Raw genomic sequence first — 17,372 nt, 5'->3', positions numbered from 1 at the left:
TGCTGTTTGGGGAGGGTTTTTTGGAAGGGACATCCTGCGTGACACTGCAGTGCCACTCCTAGATGGGCCCGGTGTTTGTGTCGGCCACTAGGGTCGCTAATCTTACTCACACAGCTACCTCATTGCGCCTCTTTTTTTCTTTGCGTCATGTGCTGTTTGGGGAGGGTTTTTTGGAAGGGCCATCCTGCGTGACACTGCAGTGCCACTCCTAGATGGGCCCGGTGTTTGTGTCGGCCACTAGGGTCGCTAATCTTACTCACACAGCTACCTCATTGCGCCTCTTTTTTTCTTTGCGTCATGTGCTGTTTGGGGAGGGTTTTTTGGAAGGGACATCCTGCGTGACACTGCAGTGCCACTCCTAGATGGGCCCGGTGTTTGTGTCGGCCACTAGGGTCGCTTATCTTACTCACACAGCGACCTCGGTGCAAATTTTAGGACTAAAAATAATATTGTGAGGTGTGAGGTATTCAGAATAGACTGAAAATGAGTGTAAATTATGGTTTTTGAGGTTAATAATACTTTGGGATCAAAATGACCCCCAAATTCTATGATTTAAGCTGTTTTTTAGTGTTTTTTGAAAAAAACACCCGAATCCAAAACACACCCGAATCCGACAAAAAAAATTCGGTGAGGTTTTACCAAAACGCGTTCGAACCCAAAACACGGCCGCGGAACCGAACCCAAAACCAAAACACAAAACCCGAAAAATTTCAGGCGCTCATCTCTAAATTGAATATTGATCTTTCCCTATTTTACCCTCCCCATTTTTGTTCTCCATTTTTTAATGTGTGGAATTATATGCCAGTGTCAATAGCAATGGCCTATTACTATATATAATGCGCACAAAAACTTAAATGCACCACAGGTATGGATGGATAGTATACTTGACGACACAGAGGTAAGTAGAGCAGTGGCCTTCTGTATTGTACTGTTATATATTATATACTGGTGGTCAGCAAACTGTGCAAAACTGAAATGCACCACAGGTATGGATGGATAGTACACTTGACGACACAGAGGTAGGTAGAGCAGTGGCCTTCTGTACCGTACTGCTATATATTATATACTGGTGGTCAGCAATATTATGCACTGTACTCCTCCTATATAATACTGCTGGTCCCCAGTCCCCACAATAAAGCAGTGAGCACAGATATTTGCAGCCCCCTGAACATAGAAAGTAGAAACTGAGAGGACGCAAGCCACGTCCTCTCACTATCATTTCCAATGCACGAGTGAAAAATGGCGGTGACCCGCGGCTCCTTATATAGAATACGAATCTCGCGAGAATCCGACAGCAGGATGATGACGTTCGGGCGCGCACGGGTTAACCGAGCAAGGCGGGAGGATCCGAGTCTGCCTCGGACCCGTGTAAAATGGGTGAAGTTCGGGGTGGTTCGGATTCCGAGGAACCGAACCCGTTCATCACTACTCAAGACTGGAGGAAATAACATGCCACCTGTTGTCACACCTGTGCTGCTTAAAAAATGGAATATAAGCTAATGTTTTAGGATATACAGTATGAAGTTTCTTACCGTCTCGGATGTACTGGAGGGCTTTCTCCCTGCGATCCACTCCTACTCTGTCCCACTGACCAGTAGCATCCAGGTAATGTGTAGCAATTACAGGCGGAGTCATACTCATCATGTTCTGCTCCCCGCATCCCCAGGGAGCTGCGATCAGGTGATTCAGGTTGATGCCATCAATGGATTTCCCCACCAATTCACTAATTGGAGTCCCTGAGAGATATAGAAAAGATAGTTAAGAGCCCAGGCAAAACAAAACTATTTTTCTTTTAACACTAATTAATACCGAATCTAAAAAAGTCTGATTACTGTATGCAATGTATGATGAGCTGGAGTGAGCCAGCCCAAGGGGCAGGTTGGTATTTGCCTATTACAGATTGGTTTATGCCATACTTGCCTACCTGACCCTCTCCATGAGGGAGAAAATGCTCTGTTCCTGGACTTTCCTGGTAATGTATGATTGCCATCACCTGTGGTGAAACACCTTTCTTATCAATTACCTAGCTCACCACAGGTGATGGCAATCATACATTACCAGGAAAGTCCAGGAACAGAGCATTTTCTCCCTCTTGGAGAGGGTTAGGTAGGCATACCTCCCAACATGACCCTCTCCAGGAGGGACAACATGCTCTGCGCCTGTGTGTTGAACATGTTAATGGATATGAAAGGTGTTTCAGCACAGGTGATGGCAATTATAACTTAAGAGGGAAGTCCAGAAGCAGAGCATTGTGTCCCTCCTGGAGAGGGTCATGTTGGGAGGTATGTTATTTTCATCTGCAGAGGTGGACTGCATGGTAGATGAGCTATGGCCTAGTGGGGTAATTTAGACTCGATCGCTGGGCAGTGATTTTTGCAGCCCTGCGATCAGACAGTCTCCGCCTACAGGGGAGTGTATTTGAGCTGTGCAAGTGTGCTAACGCATGTGTAGCAGAGCTGCACAAACAGATTTTGTGCAGTTTCTGCGCATCCCAGAACTTACTCAGCCGCTGCAATCACTTCAGCCTGTCCGGGACTGGATTTGACGTCAGACACCCTCCCTGCAAACGCCTGGACACGCCTGCGTTTTTGCAAACACTCCATGAAAACGGTCAGTTGACACCCACAAATGACCTCTTCCTGTCAATCTCCTTGCGATCGCCCGTGCGAACGGATCCGTCGTGCAAACCCATCGCTGACCAGCGATCCGCTTTGTACCCATGCGATACGCCTGCTCATTGCTGTGTATGCACATGTGCAGTTTGTGCCTGATCGATCAGGTGTGAATTTGCCCCTAAGTCAGACCTGATCGCTGTTGTGCGAAATCGCACAGCGGGCGATTATCAAATGACTGCGTATGCACCCCAATGCACAGGCGCGATGCCTAACAAGGGCGGGTGTGTGACATCAGCTCCGGCCCTGATCAGCCTGTTTGTATCACACTGAGTAAGTCCTGGGCTACGCACAGACTGCACACACTGGAAACATCATTCGATGGTGAGCAAGTTGCGAACGGATTTGCAGATGTCCGCTGTCTGACGAAGTTTTCGCACGTCATACACATGCATTTGGACACTTGAACGGGGGCGGGTTTTCACTCTTTATGGGCGGCGACTATCTGATCGCAGACCCCTGCAAAAATGCACAGCAGCTATCAAGTCTGCATTAGGCCCCTGGAGAGGAGCAGAGTGATGGCTACATGGGCTTCCACAGTTCTGCAGGCACCATAGGACACGATTATTGGAACTGCTGCAGTCTCCATAGTAACAGGGAATTACAAGGGAAACTGTTTTTTTTTAATGTGACCCAGTTCATGTACCACTATGGGGGGCATCCAATTGGCTGCGCTAGATTTATTGGCTGGAAAAGGGACCCATACCTCCCAACATTTGGGATAGTGGTGGAGGGACATTTGCTGTATTGTGAAAAGGGGCGTAGCCTGCAATAAGGAGGTGTGGCTTCATGGGAGTGCTACAATCGCGAGCCACACCCCCCAGTTTCATTGCTGATGGGGCACACCCAGCGCTCTGTGAGCTGCTGGCATGCCCCCTCTCCCTCTGTCTCCAGTGAATAGACGCTGTGCCCATGCACACAGCGTCTATTCACCACTTCTCTGCAGTGACTACAGGAGCCTCCCAACTGCCCCCCCCCCACCGCGGGACACTGTGGCCCGCGGGTGAGACACCGGGACCAGAGGCATAACTAGGGTTTTTGGAGCCCAGGGCAAGATGAAGAGTGGCGCCCCCCCCCCCAAAAAAAAAAATTAAATTAAAAAAACACACAAAAAGAAGTATGTGCGTGCACCGAAAAAATGGGCGTGGCCACGCACCAGAAAGGGTGTGGCCACTGAAAATGGGACGTGCCAACATGACTATCACCTACCCCCTGTGTCGCCTTTCAGCACACTATCACCTACCACTTGTGTCGTCTCTCAGCACACCTTCATTCAATTTTTGCACAGTACGCATGCAGAGTCCCCTTTTTACACAGTGCCAGATACACAATTGCCCCACAGTGCCAGATACACAGTGCACCACAGTTCCAGATACACAGTGCCCCACAGTGTCAGATCCACAGTGACAGATACAGCGCCCCACAGTGCCAGATACAATGCCCCACAGTGCCAGATACAATGCCCCACAGTGCCAGATACAAAGCCCCACAGTGCCAGATACATGCCCCACAGTGCCAGTTACATTGCCCCACAGTGCCATACATGCCCCACAGTGCCAGATACAATGCCCCACAGTGCCAGTTACATGCCCCACAGTGCCAGTTACATTGCCCCACAGTGCCAGATGCATGTCCCACAGTGCCAGATGCAATGCACCACAGTGCCAGATACATGCACCACAGTGCCAGATACAATGCCCCACAGTGCCAGTTACATGCCCCACAGTGCCATACATGCCCCACAGTGCTAGTTACATTGCCCCACAGTGCCAGTTACATTGCCCCACAGTGCCAGATACAATGCCCCACAGTGCCAGTTACATGCCCTACAGTGCCAGTTACATGCCCACAGTGCCAAGTACATGCCCCACAGTGCCAGATATAAGACCCCCCCCGTCCCCATCACTCACAGGTTCCTTCCCTCTGCTATGTGAGGGGAGCGCAGCGCCTCTCCTGCCCCTCAACGCTCCAGGTCTCTGGCGGCGGCTATTTGGTGCCGGTTCGTTAGCCAATCAGAGCTCGCGGACCGGCAGCCAATCAGGAGCCGGTCCCCAAGCTCTGATTGGCTAATGCCGCCAGAGACCAGACACACATGCAGCGCTGCTGGCAGCTAGCACATTGAGGGGCAGGAGAGACGCTGCGCTCTCCTCCCCTCACATTGCAGCATGACGGGGCGAGTGGGCATTATGTCCTGGCCGCCGGCGGCGCCCCCCTCTGCTGGGCCTGCCAAGGCGCCCAGGGCACGTGCCCCACTCGCCCTGCCTTAGTTACGCCTCTGAGCGGGACAGTCCCAAAAATATGGGATTGTCTAGCGAAAATCGGGACAGTTGGGAGGTATGAGGGACCTGCTATCAGCTGATAACACATGGGATCTGGGATGAGTATCCGAACCCATGTGTTTTCGCTCTGGTTACTGGGGATTATGCTTCGTGTGTCGGCTATCAGGGCTAATTGGATAGCCCCCGGTGAATTCATTAGCCACGGTAAATTACCCTGGCTAACTAGATACCACCCTATGGCCCATATGTTATAGCCTGAGAATCACATGATTCTGCCCCATTATGGCGAGATACTTTACTGCTTGCCATAGATTTAAAGCCATTTTGCCTTTTACATTATTGCAGTTTTAAACCTACAGGCTGAGATGCATGCAAATCACAATGCGTATATTAGTATAATGAGCCTATTATAATTATTACCAGCTGGCGGAAGTGACGAGCAGGCGCGCACATGAGCGGAGGAGGAGGAGGATGGGTGCCGGGAGCGGGCTGAGGGTTGAGTACAGCGTATTACTGCGGAGCAGGCCACAGGAGGATCGCTGCTGCTGCCGCCGCTGCTGAGTGTGTGTGAGGCCGCTGCTGTGAGTGTGTGAGGCCACTGCTGGTTGTGTGCTGTGAGTATGTGAGGCAGCTGCTGGTTGTGTGCTGTGAGTGTGTGAGGCCACTGCTGGTTGTGTGCTGTGAGTATGTGAGGCAGCTGCTGGTTGTGTGCTGTGAGTGTGTGAGGCCACTGCTGGTTGTGTGCTGTGAGTGTGTGAGGCAGCTGTTGGTTGTGTGCTGTGAGTGTGTGAGGCTGCTGCTGGTTGTGTGCTGTGAGTGTGTGAGGCCACTGCTGGTTGTGTGCTGTGAGTGTGTGAGGCCACTGCTGGTTGTGTGCTGTGAGTATGTGAGGCTGCTGTTGGTTGTGTGCTGTGAGTGTGTGAGGCTGCTGCTGGTTGTGTGCTGTGAGTGTGTGAGACCGCTGCTGGTTGTGTGCTGTGAGTGTGTGAGGCAGCTGCTGGTTGTGTGCTGTGAGTGTGCTAACGCTGCTGTGTGTGAGCTAACGCTGCTGTGTGTGAGCTGACGCTGCTGTGTGTGTGCTGACGCTGCTGTGAGTGAGGCAGAGTGAAGGAGAGTGTGTATGAATGAGGACCCTACCACTACCGGGCCATTGCTGCTAGCAGCCAGTGGAGTGTGTGAGTGAGTGTGTGAGTGCAAGTAAGTGTGTGAATAAGGGCGTGAAAGAAAGAAGGAAGGAAGTGAGAGGGCTGCTGAGTGAGTGAGTGGGCGCTGCTGAGGGGTGAGAGAGTGTGAGTGCTCTTGCAGGGCGAGAGTGAGTGAGAGTGTGTTGCTAGGGGAGAGAAAGAGTGTGAGGGCTGCTGCTGGGTGTGAGTGTGTGCTGCAGCAGCCACAGACTGCGTGAGTGTGGACTGTGAACTGTGGACGAAGCAGGTGCCAGGTGCACGGCAGCTAGCGAGAAGGAGGTGCGGAGAGCTGAGCATCTGCAAGGAGGTGTATTGCAGGAGAGGGCCCACTCAGATAAGTATTGAATATCTACTGTATTGTGTATGTGATTGAATTGACTGTTTCTGCTGTGTTGTGAATATTGATTCTCTTCACAGCTAGGTCATAGTCAATACCATATTGAATAGTTTTGTATTGTTTGCATTGTTCATCTGAAGGTAATAGGGAGTAGAGTGTTCAAACGATGGGAGGGGCCGTGATTGAGAATCTCACTCAGTGCGTGTCGTGCAAGATGTATGCGCACCTGGAGCAGCCGTCCCAGTGCGAATACATTTGCACGAGATGTGTGTGAACGGTTGCCCTGGATGCCCAGGTAACTGATCTTTAGCAGACTGTTTCGCGATTGAGGGATATTCATGATCTCGAGCAAGGTTTAGATACAACGGTGGAGGAGTTGTGGGAGGGGTCACCAGTAGATGAGGAAAATCAGGTAGCCAGCTGAGTCACTGTTAGAAGGCAGAAAAAGAGGGGGAGGCACAACATCTCTGATCTATCAAACCTGAACAAATTTGCCCGATTGGAAGAAGATTCGGTGGATGATAGTGAGGAAATGATGGAGCCGGAGGAGACTGCTCCCTCTAGCAACCAGAGGAGTGGTTCCTCTGGCTCAGATGGGATGAAAGATAGAATGGCACCCAGTAGATGGTGGTAGGGGACTCTATCATCAGGAAGGCAGATAGGGCAATCTGCTACCGGGATCATGATCGCCGTACGGTCTGTTGTCTCCCGGGTGCTCGTGTATGGCACATCGCGGCCCGGGTAGATAGATTGTTGGGAGGGGCTGGGAAAGACCCGGCGGTCTTGGTGCACGTTGGCACCAACGACAAAGTTAGCGGCAGGTGGGATGTCCTTCAGAAATATTATAGGGACCTAGGCCAGAAACTAAAAAAAAGGACATCTAAGGTAATATTCTCTGAAATATTACCGGTGCCACACGCTAGCCCAGGGAGGCAGAGGAAGATCAGGGAGGTAAATGTGTGGCTGAGAGACTGGTGTAGGAAGGAGGGGTTTGTGTTCTTGGAACACTGGGCGGACTTCTCAGTCAGGCGCCATCTTTTTTGTCGCGATGGATTGCACCTGAATGAGGAAGGGGCTGCGGTGCTGGGGGGAAGGATGGTTAGTAGGTTGGAGGAGCTTTTAAACTAGGAGCCTGGGGGGAGGGTTTAGTTAGAAACTATGGGTCATACAGCGAGAATAGTAAAAGATGGTGGTAGTGAGCTAAATAGGGGTGGAGGGAAGGAGGGGGGGGGGGGGGGAAGAGCAGCCGGCAAGGGCAAGGGTATTAGCATGGGTTCTAAAAAGGGTATTAACAAATGTATTGCAAAAGCATTAACCAACAACTTTTATGTGTCTTCATTACAGCATATAGAAAAAGATGTACGTAGCATAAGGGATAATACTTATGTCAGGGCGGAGAATTTAGGCCGAAACACTGGGATGATCAAAGAGACAAGTAAGGTGGGCAGTATTAAGTATGGTGGGTGTGGAAAGTGAGCGAGAAGGACAGTCTGCAAGAGTAACTCTAGTGAGGCTCTAGTAAACCATGACAGGATACCTTTAAAAAAACAAGCGGATAAGGGAACCACTAAACTAAAATATATGCTTGCAAACGCAAGAAGTCTAGCAGGTGAAATGGGGGAAGTGGAATTGTTAGCATCAAAGGCTGAGTATGATATTATAGGTATTACAGAAACATGGTGGGACGACTCTCACGACCGGGTTGCAAACTTGGAGGGGTATTCTCTTTTCAGGAGGGACAGGGCTAACAAAAGAGGAGGAGGTGTATGTCTTTATGTTAAACCGTCTCTTACACCGTATTTAAAGGAGGTTATTTATGTATACAGTAGATGCAAAAAAATTACTTATAGGCACGTGCTATAAACAGCCAGATATTAGCATACATGAGGAAGGACATCTCTTAAAGCAAATCGAAAGGGCTGCGGGATAGGGGGACATCCTAGTGATTGGGGATTTTAACTATCCTGATATTAATTGGAGTAACGATTCATGTGTTAAAGCTAGGGGCAACAGGTTCTTAAATTTGTTAAAAGATCACTACTTGTCTCAATTAGTCGAGGACCCAACTAGGGGTACAACTATTCTAGAACTTGTAATTACTAATAATGTGGACATCATATCGGAAGCTAAAGTTGGGGAGACTTTGGGTAACAGTGATCACTATATGATCACATTCGACATCAGTTTCAGGAAACATAGCTATAAGGGTTCAACAAAAACATTTAACTTTAGGAAGGCTAATTTCAGTATGGTGAGATGTGCATTAAATGACATTGAGTGGGAAGTTTTGTATCATGATAAGAACACTTCGGAAATGTGGGATGCTTTAAAAAGGTTGCTGGATAGCAATATTCACAAATTTATCCCCATGGGCAGTAAGCGCAGGAGTACCAAACTCAAACCGATGTGGCTTAACAAGAAGGTCAAGGCTGAAATCAATAAAAAGAGGTGTGTTTTCAAGGCATTTAAATTTAATGGAAAGTAGGATTCATTCCAGTACTAGAAGTAATGCAATAAAAGATGCAAAAATGCAAAAAAAGCAGCTATAATTGATAACAAAACGCTAATTGCTATAGAGAGTAAAACCAATCCTAAATTTTTTTAAATACATAAAAAGTAAAAGGTTAAAAAGGAGAACATAGGTCCATTAAAAGATTAATTTGGAGTATTTTTATATGCTGACGAATCAAAAGCAGAAATACTGAACAAATGTTTTTAATCAGTGTTCACCAGAGAAAAACTGATGGTGGGAGTACTGCATAGCGATAGTGACAGTAATTTTCATGGTTAGATTCTTGTTTAAGTGAAGTAGTCAGTGAGAGATTACGCAAAATAAAGATAAATAAATCACCTGGCCCGGATGGACTTCATCCGTGGGTTCTTATGGAGCTTAGGTCACAACTAGCAAGACCCCATTACTTGATTTTCAATAGTTCAATTAGATCTGGCATGGTACTGAAGGATTGGCGTATAGCGGAGGTAGTGCCATTATTTAAAAAGTGATCCATATATCATCCGGGTAACTCCTGCCGATTAGTTTGGCATCTATAGTGGGGAACATATTGGAAGGAATTCTAAGGGATAGCATACAGGAGTATGCGCAGACCACTAAAATTATTAGCAAGAACCAACACGGGTTTGTAAGGGACAGATCATGTCAAACTAATTTAGTTAACTTCTACGAGGTAGTGAGCGACAATCTTGACCAAGGAAAAGCAGTGGATGTGATCTACTTAGATTCTGCAAAAGCCTTTGATACAGTGGGGTATATGCAATTGCGGTCGAATTCCCGAAATTGTCGAATTTCGGGTCATTTTCGACCAAAAAAAAAAATCGCCTATGCAATTCAGTGCTTTCCGACCAAAAAACGGACTTTCAAAATTCGACTTTTTGAAATTCGAATTTTTGCAAATTCGACTTTTCTGCAATGATACAAGTGCTGCAATTCGACCAAAGCATATTCAATTCAAGTTTGGAAATTCGACAGCAGTGCTTTTAGACAGCAAATTCGTCATTTTCAATCCGCCACACTTTGGAGGGTGAAAACAAATAAAAAATTTTTAAACATGTTTTTTTTTGTGTTTTTTTTTCTGGGAATAGCAGATCTATTTATATTAGAAGGGATTAGGTACATTTTTTTTTTTTTTTTGTAGGCACAAATATTATTTATATATTTTTAAAAATATTATTATTTTTTTTATGCTGGAACGGTAAAATCATAAAAAAAAATGGCGTGGGGTCCCCCCTCCAAAGCATAACCAGCCTCGGGCTCTTCGAGCTGGTCCTGGTTCTAAAAATGCGGGGAAAAAATTGACAGGGGATCCCCCGTATTTTTAAAACCAGCACCGGGCTCTGCGCCTGGTGCTGGTGCCAAAAATACGGGGGACAAAAAGAGTAGGGGTCCCCCGTATTTTTAACACCAGCATCGGGCTCCACTAGCTGGACAGATAATGCCACAGCCGGGGGTCACTTTTATGCCGTGCCCTGCGGCCGTGGCATTAAATATCCAACTAGTCACCCCTGGCCGGGGTACCCTGGGGGAGTGGGGACCCCTTCAATCAAGGGGTCCCCCCCCCCCAGCCACCCAAGGGCCAGGGGTGAAGCCCGAGGCTGTCCCCCCCCCCCATCCAATGGGCTGCGGATGGGGGGGCTGATAGCCTTTTGTGATAATAAAAAGATATTGTTTTTTCCAGTAGTACTACAAGTCCCAGCAAGCCTCCCCCGCAAGCTGGTACTTGGAGAACCACAAGTACCAGCATGCGGGAGAAAAACGGGCCCGCTGGTACCTGTAGTACTACTGGGAAAAAAATACCCAAATAAAAACAGGACACACACACCGTCGACAGTAAAACTTTATTTCATACGTCGACACACACATACTTACCTATGTTCACACGCCGACATCGGTCCTCTTCTCCATGTAGAATCCACGGATACCTGAAAAGAAAAGTTCAATATACTCACCTCAGCCATGGTCCAGAGATAAATCCACGTACTTTGCAAAAAAACAAACCGGACACCCGCTCCATGCCGGACTGAAAGGGGTCCCATGCTGACACATGAGACCCCTTTCCACGAATGAGACCTGTCAGTGACAGCTGTCACAGAAAGGTCTCTAAGCCAATCAGGAAGCGCAACTTCGTTGCGCTCACCTGATTGGCTGTGCGCTGTCTGAACTCAGACAGCGCATCGCACAGCCCAGTCCATTATATTCAATGGTGGGAACTTAGCGGCTAGCGGTGAGGTCACCCGCCGGTCAGCGGCTGACCGGCGGGTGACCCCACCGCTACCCGCAAAGTTCCCACCATTGAAAGTAATGGAGCGGCTTTGCGATGCGCTGTCATAGTACAGACAGCGCACAGCCAATCAGGTGAGCGCCACGGAAGTAGCGCTTCCTGATTGGCTGAAGGGACGTCAGTGACAGGAGTCACGTGATGTCCCGGCATTCGGGAGAAAGGGGTCTGATGTGAAAGCATTGGACACCTTTCTAGTCCGGTATGGATCGGGTATTTGCGTTTTCTTTTTTTTTTACAAGTACGTGGATTTATCTCTCTGGACGTGGATTTATCTCTGGACGCTGGAAGGTGAGTATCATTTTTTCACAGGTACCCTCGGATCGTCGGAGACCGTGGCAGTCAGCGTGTCAACATAGGTAAGTATGTGTGTGTCGGTAGTGTGTAATAAAGTTTTACTATCAAGGTGTCTGTGTACTGTTTTTATTTGGGTATTTTTTTCCCAGTAGTACTACAGGTACCAGCGGGCCCGTTTTTCTCCCGCATGCTGGTACTTGTGGTTCTCCAAGTACCAGCTTGCGGGGGAGGCTTGCTGGGACTTGTAGTACTACTGGAAAAAACAATATCTTTTTATTATCACAAAAGGCTATCAGCCCCCCTATCCGCAGCCCATTGGATGGGGGGGGACAGCCTCGGGCTAAACCCCTGGCCCTTGGGTGGCTGGGGGGGGGACCCCTTGATTGAAGGGGTCCCCACTACCCCAGGGTACCCCGGCCAGGGGTGACTAGTTGGATATTTAATGCCACGGCCGCAGGGCACGGCATAAAAGTGACCCCCGGCTGTGGCATTATCTGTCCAGCTAGTGGAGCCCGATGCTGGTGTTAAAAATACGGGGGACCCCTACTCTTTTTGTCCCCCGTATTTTTGGCACCAGCACCAGGCGCAGAGCCCGGTGCTGGTTTTAAAAATACGGGGGATCCCCTGTCAATTTTCCCCCCGCATTTTTAGAACCAGGACCAGCTCGATGAGCCCGAGGCTGGTTATGCTTTGGAGGGGGGACCCCACGCCATTTTTTTTCCGGGTTTTTCACGTTTTTTTACCGTTTTTTAAAATCGCGGCAATATCCGCCAAATCGGCCGATTTTCGCCCGCGATTCTAGCGAATCCGTTTTTCATTGAATATGGTGAATTCCGGCAGGCACCTGCCGGGATTCACCTGTCGAATTGAGTCGAATTAAAAAACGGCGAAAATTGCCGCGAATTCGACCGCAATTGCATATACCCCAGTGTCTCACAGAAGATTAATCATCAAATGAAAAGGGCTTGGCCTAGGAAAAACTGTTTGTACATGGATAAGTAACTGGCTGGAAAACAGGGTACAGCGAGTAGTGGTCAATGGAAAATCCTCAAGCTGGACACCGATTTTCAGCGGAATACCACAGGTGTCCATGCTCGGGCCACTACTGTTCAAAATATTTATCAATGACCTAGAAATAGGCCTGGAAAGCACAGTGTCAATCTTTGCAGATGATACTAAACTGTGTAGGGTAATTCATTCAGAAAAAGATGTGGAGTCTCTGCAGAATGATTTATATAAACTTGAAATCTGGGCGTCTAAATGGAAAATGAGGTTCAATATAGAAAAAAATTGAGGTTATGCATTTTGGGACTAAAAACTAACTTGCATCCTACATATTAAATGGGGAAAGTCTACGGGTAACAGTTTTGGAAAAGGATTTGGGGGTACTCATTAATAATAAACTTAATAACCGCATACAATGTGAAAGTGCAATAAAGAAGGCAAGTAAGGTGTTAGCGTGCATAAAATGAGGAATTGAGACATGGGACAAGGGTGTAATTCTGCCGCTGTACAAAACATTGGTAATTTCGCACCTGGAATATTGTGTTCAGTTTTGGGCACCACTGTATGAAAAAAGATATCGGTGAACTAGAGAGGGTTCAAAGGCAAGCTACTAAATTGATTAAAGGGCTGGAGGGACTGGATTACGAGGAAAGGATTACTAGGTTGAACATGTATACACTGGAAAAGAGGACACCCTAAACCCTGTTTAGGACACACGGGCACTCGCTGAGGCTGGTGGAGAGAATTCCGCACGCATCGGAGGAAAGGGTTCTTCACTGTTAGGGCAATAAGGATTTGGAATTTCTCACGAGGGAAGGTGGTAATGATGGACTCTGTAAATGCATTTAAAAGGGGATTGGATGAATTTGATTGAAAAGGATATCCAAGGCTACAACACTTAAAATATTGAAGTTGTTAATCCGGGTGTAACGTGATTTGTAGTTGTTAACTAGTCATAAAACATTCTTCAGCAGCTACATTAAAATCAACTCAACTTAATACAATAAACAGGTTGAACGCGATGGGCATTTTGCCTCTTTTCAACCTCAAATACTATGTATTTATATAGCGCACACATATTCCGCAGCGCTTTACAGAGAATATTTGCTCATTCACATCAGTCCCTGCCCCAGTGGAGCTTACACTCTATATTCCCTATCACATGCACACACATTCACACTAGGGTTAATTTTGTTGGGAGCCAATTAACCTACCAGTATATTTTTGGAATGTGGGAGGAAACCCACGCAAATGTGGGGAGAATATACAAACTCCACACAGTTAGGGCCACGGTGGGAATCGAACCCATGACCTCAGTGCTGTGAGGCAGCAATGCTAACCATTACACCATCCGTACTGCCCCAATATGCCCACAATAGTAGCTGACTTATGTGCTCCTGGATGGAGATTACTAGTGCTTACAGATCCATTCATTGATGGACCACATTATACCTTAAATTGAAGTTTTTGGGTGGTGACCACAGAACTCATGGAATTGTCATTGGACTGTCATTGGGGTGTCACAGACATTGCTGCTGACTTCTGTGCTCATATGCAAGGAGATGGGACATCTTATTTCCACTGCACTTAGGCCGTCATTCAGCATGAGCTAAACAGCGATGCACTTGTATCATAAGGGTGGCCCACTGCTTTCACAGCCATGCTCGCACACCACTGTGCGCATGTATGAGGACTTACACTTTGATCACCAGCGGAGGTGCCGGACAGGGCATGTTCACGGCATTTTGGGGGCATCGTGGCGGCATTGGGGGGGGTTGCAGCCCAGAGAACGGAGGGTAAACAGCAATGCACTCTCATCTTAAGGGTAGCCCCTGATGATAGGGTAGCCCCCCATGGGCAGACTCATGGCTACGTGAGCTTGCGCAGTTCTGCAGGTACCATAGGACACAAGTATTGGAACTGGCTACCCTTATGATGAGAGCACATTGCTGTTTAGCCGCTGTTGTCCGGATCGCAACCCGCCCAAAGCTGCCATGATGCCCCCAAAATGCCATGAACACGCCCTGTCCACACCCTCCGCCGGGACTTAGACTGCGATCGCATGTGAATGCAGTTTAAATCCTCATGCATGCGCACTGTGGCATGCGAGCATGCGCAGAAGTGTGGAAATCACCAGATTTCCACAGTGGCGTCCTGGGTTCGAGGCCCGGCCAGGGGCAAGGTCAATGTGTTAATCTAATTCTTATTTCTTGATATTAATAAATGTATCATCAATACAGGACTGAATAAAGAAACCGAAAACCGAAACCTGTTCAACCTATACTAAACTACAGTATAATATACATACAATAATTTGCATGCTGCAGCTCCGCGGTGGCTTCTCTTTGCTGGTGGCATCTCTGCACTGGTGACGTCCTATCTACGTCTTAGGCTTTACTGTCAACATGGTTCCCAGGATAAGGAAATACAGTAAGACTGAGATCCTCATCCTGGTGCGACACAGGGACAGGCCAATGAGGAGAAGCAGAGGGCCTATAATAGGGCACGCCATGACATTCGCTCCCAGCTCAGCAGGGAGCGGAGCATAAGGTCGCTCCAGAGGGGGTGGAGCAACCTCGTGAGAAGGGATCGGGAGAGGCTGGTGAAGTGCCGGGCGAAGCTGAGGAAACGTTCTGTAAACTACTATACTGTGGGCCTAATTCAAGGTTGATTTCGAAAGCAAAATCTCCCTCGAATGGGCGGGCAAAGCCATGTGCACTGCAGGTGGGGCAGATGAAATATATGCAGAGAGAGTTAGATTTGGGTGGGTTATTTTGTTTCTGTGCAGGGTAAAGACTTGCTGCTTTATTTTACACTGCAATTTAGATTTCAGTTTGAACTCACCCCACCCAAATCTAACTCTCTCTGCACATGTTATATCTGCCTCCCCTGCAGTGCACATGGTTTTGCCCATTAGAGGAAGATTTTTGTCCTATGTCCCTGTAATTATTTATATATTTATCTACTATATTTTAATATTGTGTTCTACTGTATTTACTCATGCTGGTATTAGATGCGACCAAGTTAGGAAGGGAAATCAGTTTATGGTGGCATTGAAGAGAAGTGAATGATGGTGGGGGGAGGTGGTGAGAAATAAAGAGTGGTCACTGGGATTGAATAGTAATGAGTGATGGTTGGGGGAGGTGCTAAAGCATGCAGTGACTTCCACATTGTACTGTACTTGTACATGAACAATAGTGGACGCACACGTGTGTTACTGGGTGTTGAACAGACTGCTACTGTATGGACAGCGATTCAGGGCCCTCATTCCGAGTTGTTCGCTCGTTAGCTGCTTTTAGCAGCATTGCACACGCTAAGCCGCCGCCCTCTGGGAGTGAATCTTAGCTTAGCAGAATTGCGAACGAAAGATTCGCAAAATAGCGAAAATAAATTTCTTAGCAGTTTCTGAGTAGCTCCAGACCTACTCACAAATAGCGATCAGTTCAGGCCGCTTCGTTCCTGGTTTGACGTCACACACACGCCCAGCGTCCGGCCAACCACTCCCCCGTTTCTCCAGACACTCCCGCGTTTTCCCTGACAGCCTGCGTTTTTCCGCACACTCCCAAAAAACATCCAGTTTCCGCCCAGAAACACCCACTTCCTGTCAATCACACTCCGATCACTTCAATGATGAAAAATCTTCGTTCTGCCGTGAGTAAATCTACTAAGTTCTTAGTAAAATTACTAAGCGCATGCGCACTGTGTACCATGCTCATGCGCATTTTTGCCTTAATCGCTCCGTAGCGAAAATCGGCAACGAGCGAACAACTCGGAATGACCACCCAGGTCCATGACTTGTGCTGGCTTTGGTTTGTGGAGAAGGGACCCAGACAAAGTCCAAATCGGTTTAGCATATTGTTAGCAAACACAGGCCCCACACCAACAACAGGAGGCGCACATTCAAATAGTGGAATTCTTTATTTAGTCCTGTATTAATGATAAATATATTAATATAAAAAAAATAAAAAATAAGAATTAGATCAACACATTGACCTTGCCCCTGGCCTCGAACCTGAGATTGCGGCTACATAGGGCGCTGGCCTTAACCGCTGAGCTACGCAAGCAAGCCATAGCAGCATGGACTCCTGTTGGAATATGATGTTATGCGTGCCCCCGGTAAAGGGATGAATGCAATGTCCAAATCGGTTTAGCGTATTGTTAGCAAACACAGTAACCCACACACCAAAAACAGAGAAATACAGAGAGGTCACTGGGATTGAATAGTAATGAGTGATGGCATAAAATGGTAGCATACAGTAGAATACTGTTGAAAATATTATTTTAATTACCTACCGGTAAATCATTTTCTCCTAGTCCGTAGAGGATACTGGGATCCCATTTAGTACCATGGGGTATAGACGGGTCTACTAGGAGCCATGGGCACTTTAAGAATTTGATAGTGTGGACTGGCTCCTCCCTCTATGCCCCTCCTACCAGTCTCAGTCTAGGAAACTGTGCCCGAGGAGACGGACATACTTTGAGAGAAGGATATAAAGGATAGTGGTGAGATTCCGAACCAGCACACACAAACCAGAGGAAAGCCATGCTAACCCAACTTTAAACACGTACAGCAACAGCTGAACCAACAATACTTAACCAAGTAACAGTGCAGGAAGAACAAAGCACCGGGAGGGCGCCCAGTATCCTCTACGGACTACGAGAAAAGGATTTACCGGTAGGTAATTAAAATCCTATTTTTCTCTTAAGTCATAGAGGATACTGGGAATCAATTTAGTACCATGGGGAAGTACCACAGCTATTAAACCGGGTGGGAGAGTGCTGAGGTTACTGCAGAACTGATTGAC

General features: G+C 47.6%; 1 protein-coding gene across 1 annotated transcript in view; it reads right to left on the bottom strand.

Moving 5' to 3' along the window:
* LOC134936131 (complement C3-like) overlaps window positions 1–17,372 on the bottom strand; it is a 275,194-nt gene that overhangs the window by 184,968 nt on the left and 72,854 nt on the right. The window contains exon 12 of the mRNA XM_063931048.1: window positions 1,533–1,736. Within this exon, the coding sequence (XP_063787118.1) occupies window positions 1,533–1,736 (204 nt within the window). The remainder of the gene's footprint in view (window positions 1–1,532; window positions 1,737–17,372) is intronic.

This window comes from Pseudophryne corroboree, chromosome 6 (genome assembly GCF_028390025.1).
Source record: "Pseudophryne corroboree isolate aPseCor3 chromosome 6, aPseCor3.hap2, whole genome shotgun sequence".
Classification (NCBI taxonomy): domain Eukaryota; kingdom Metazoa; phylum Chordata; class Amphibia; order Anura; family Myobatrachidae; genus Pseudophryne; species Pseudophryne corroboree.
The sequence above is the reverse complement of the archived record's forward strand: the minus strand, read 5'-3'. Positions and strand labels throughout refer to the sequence as shown.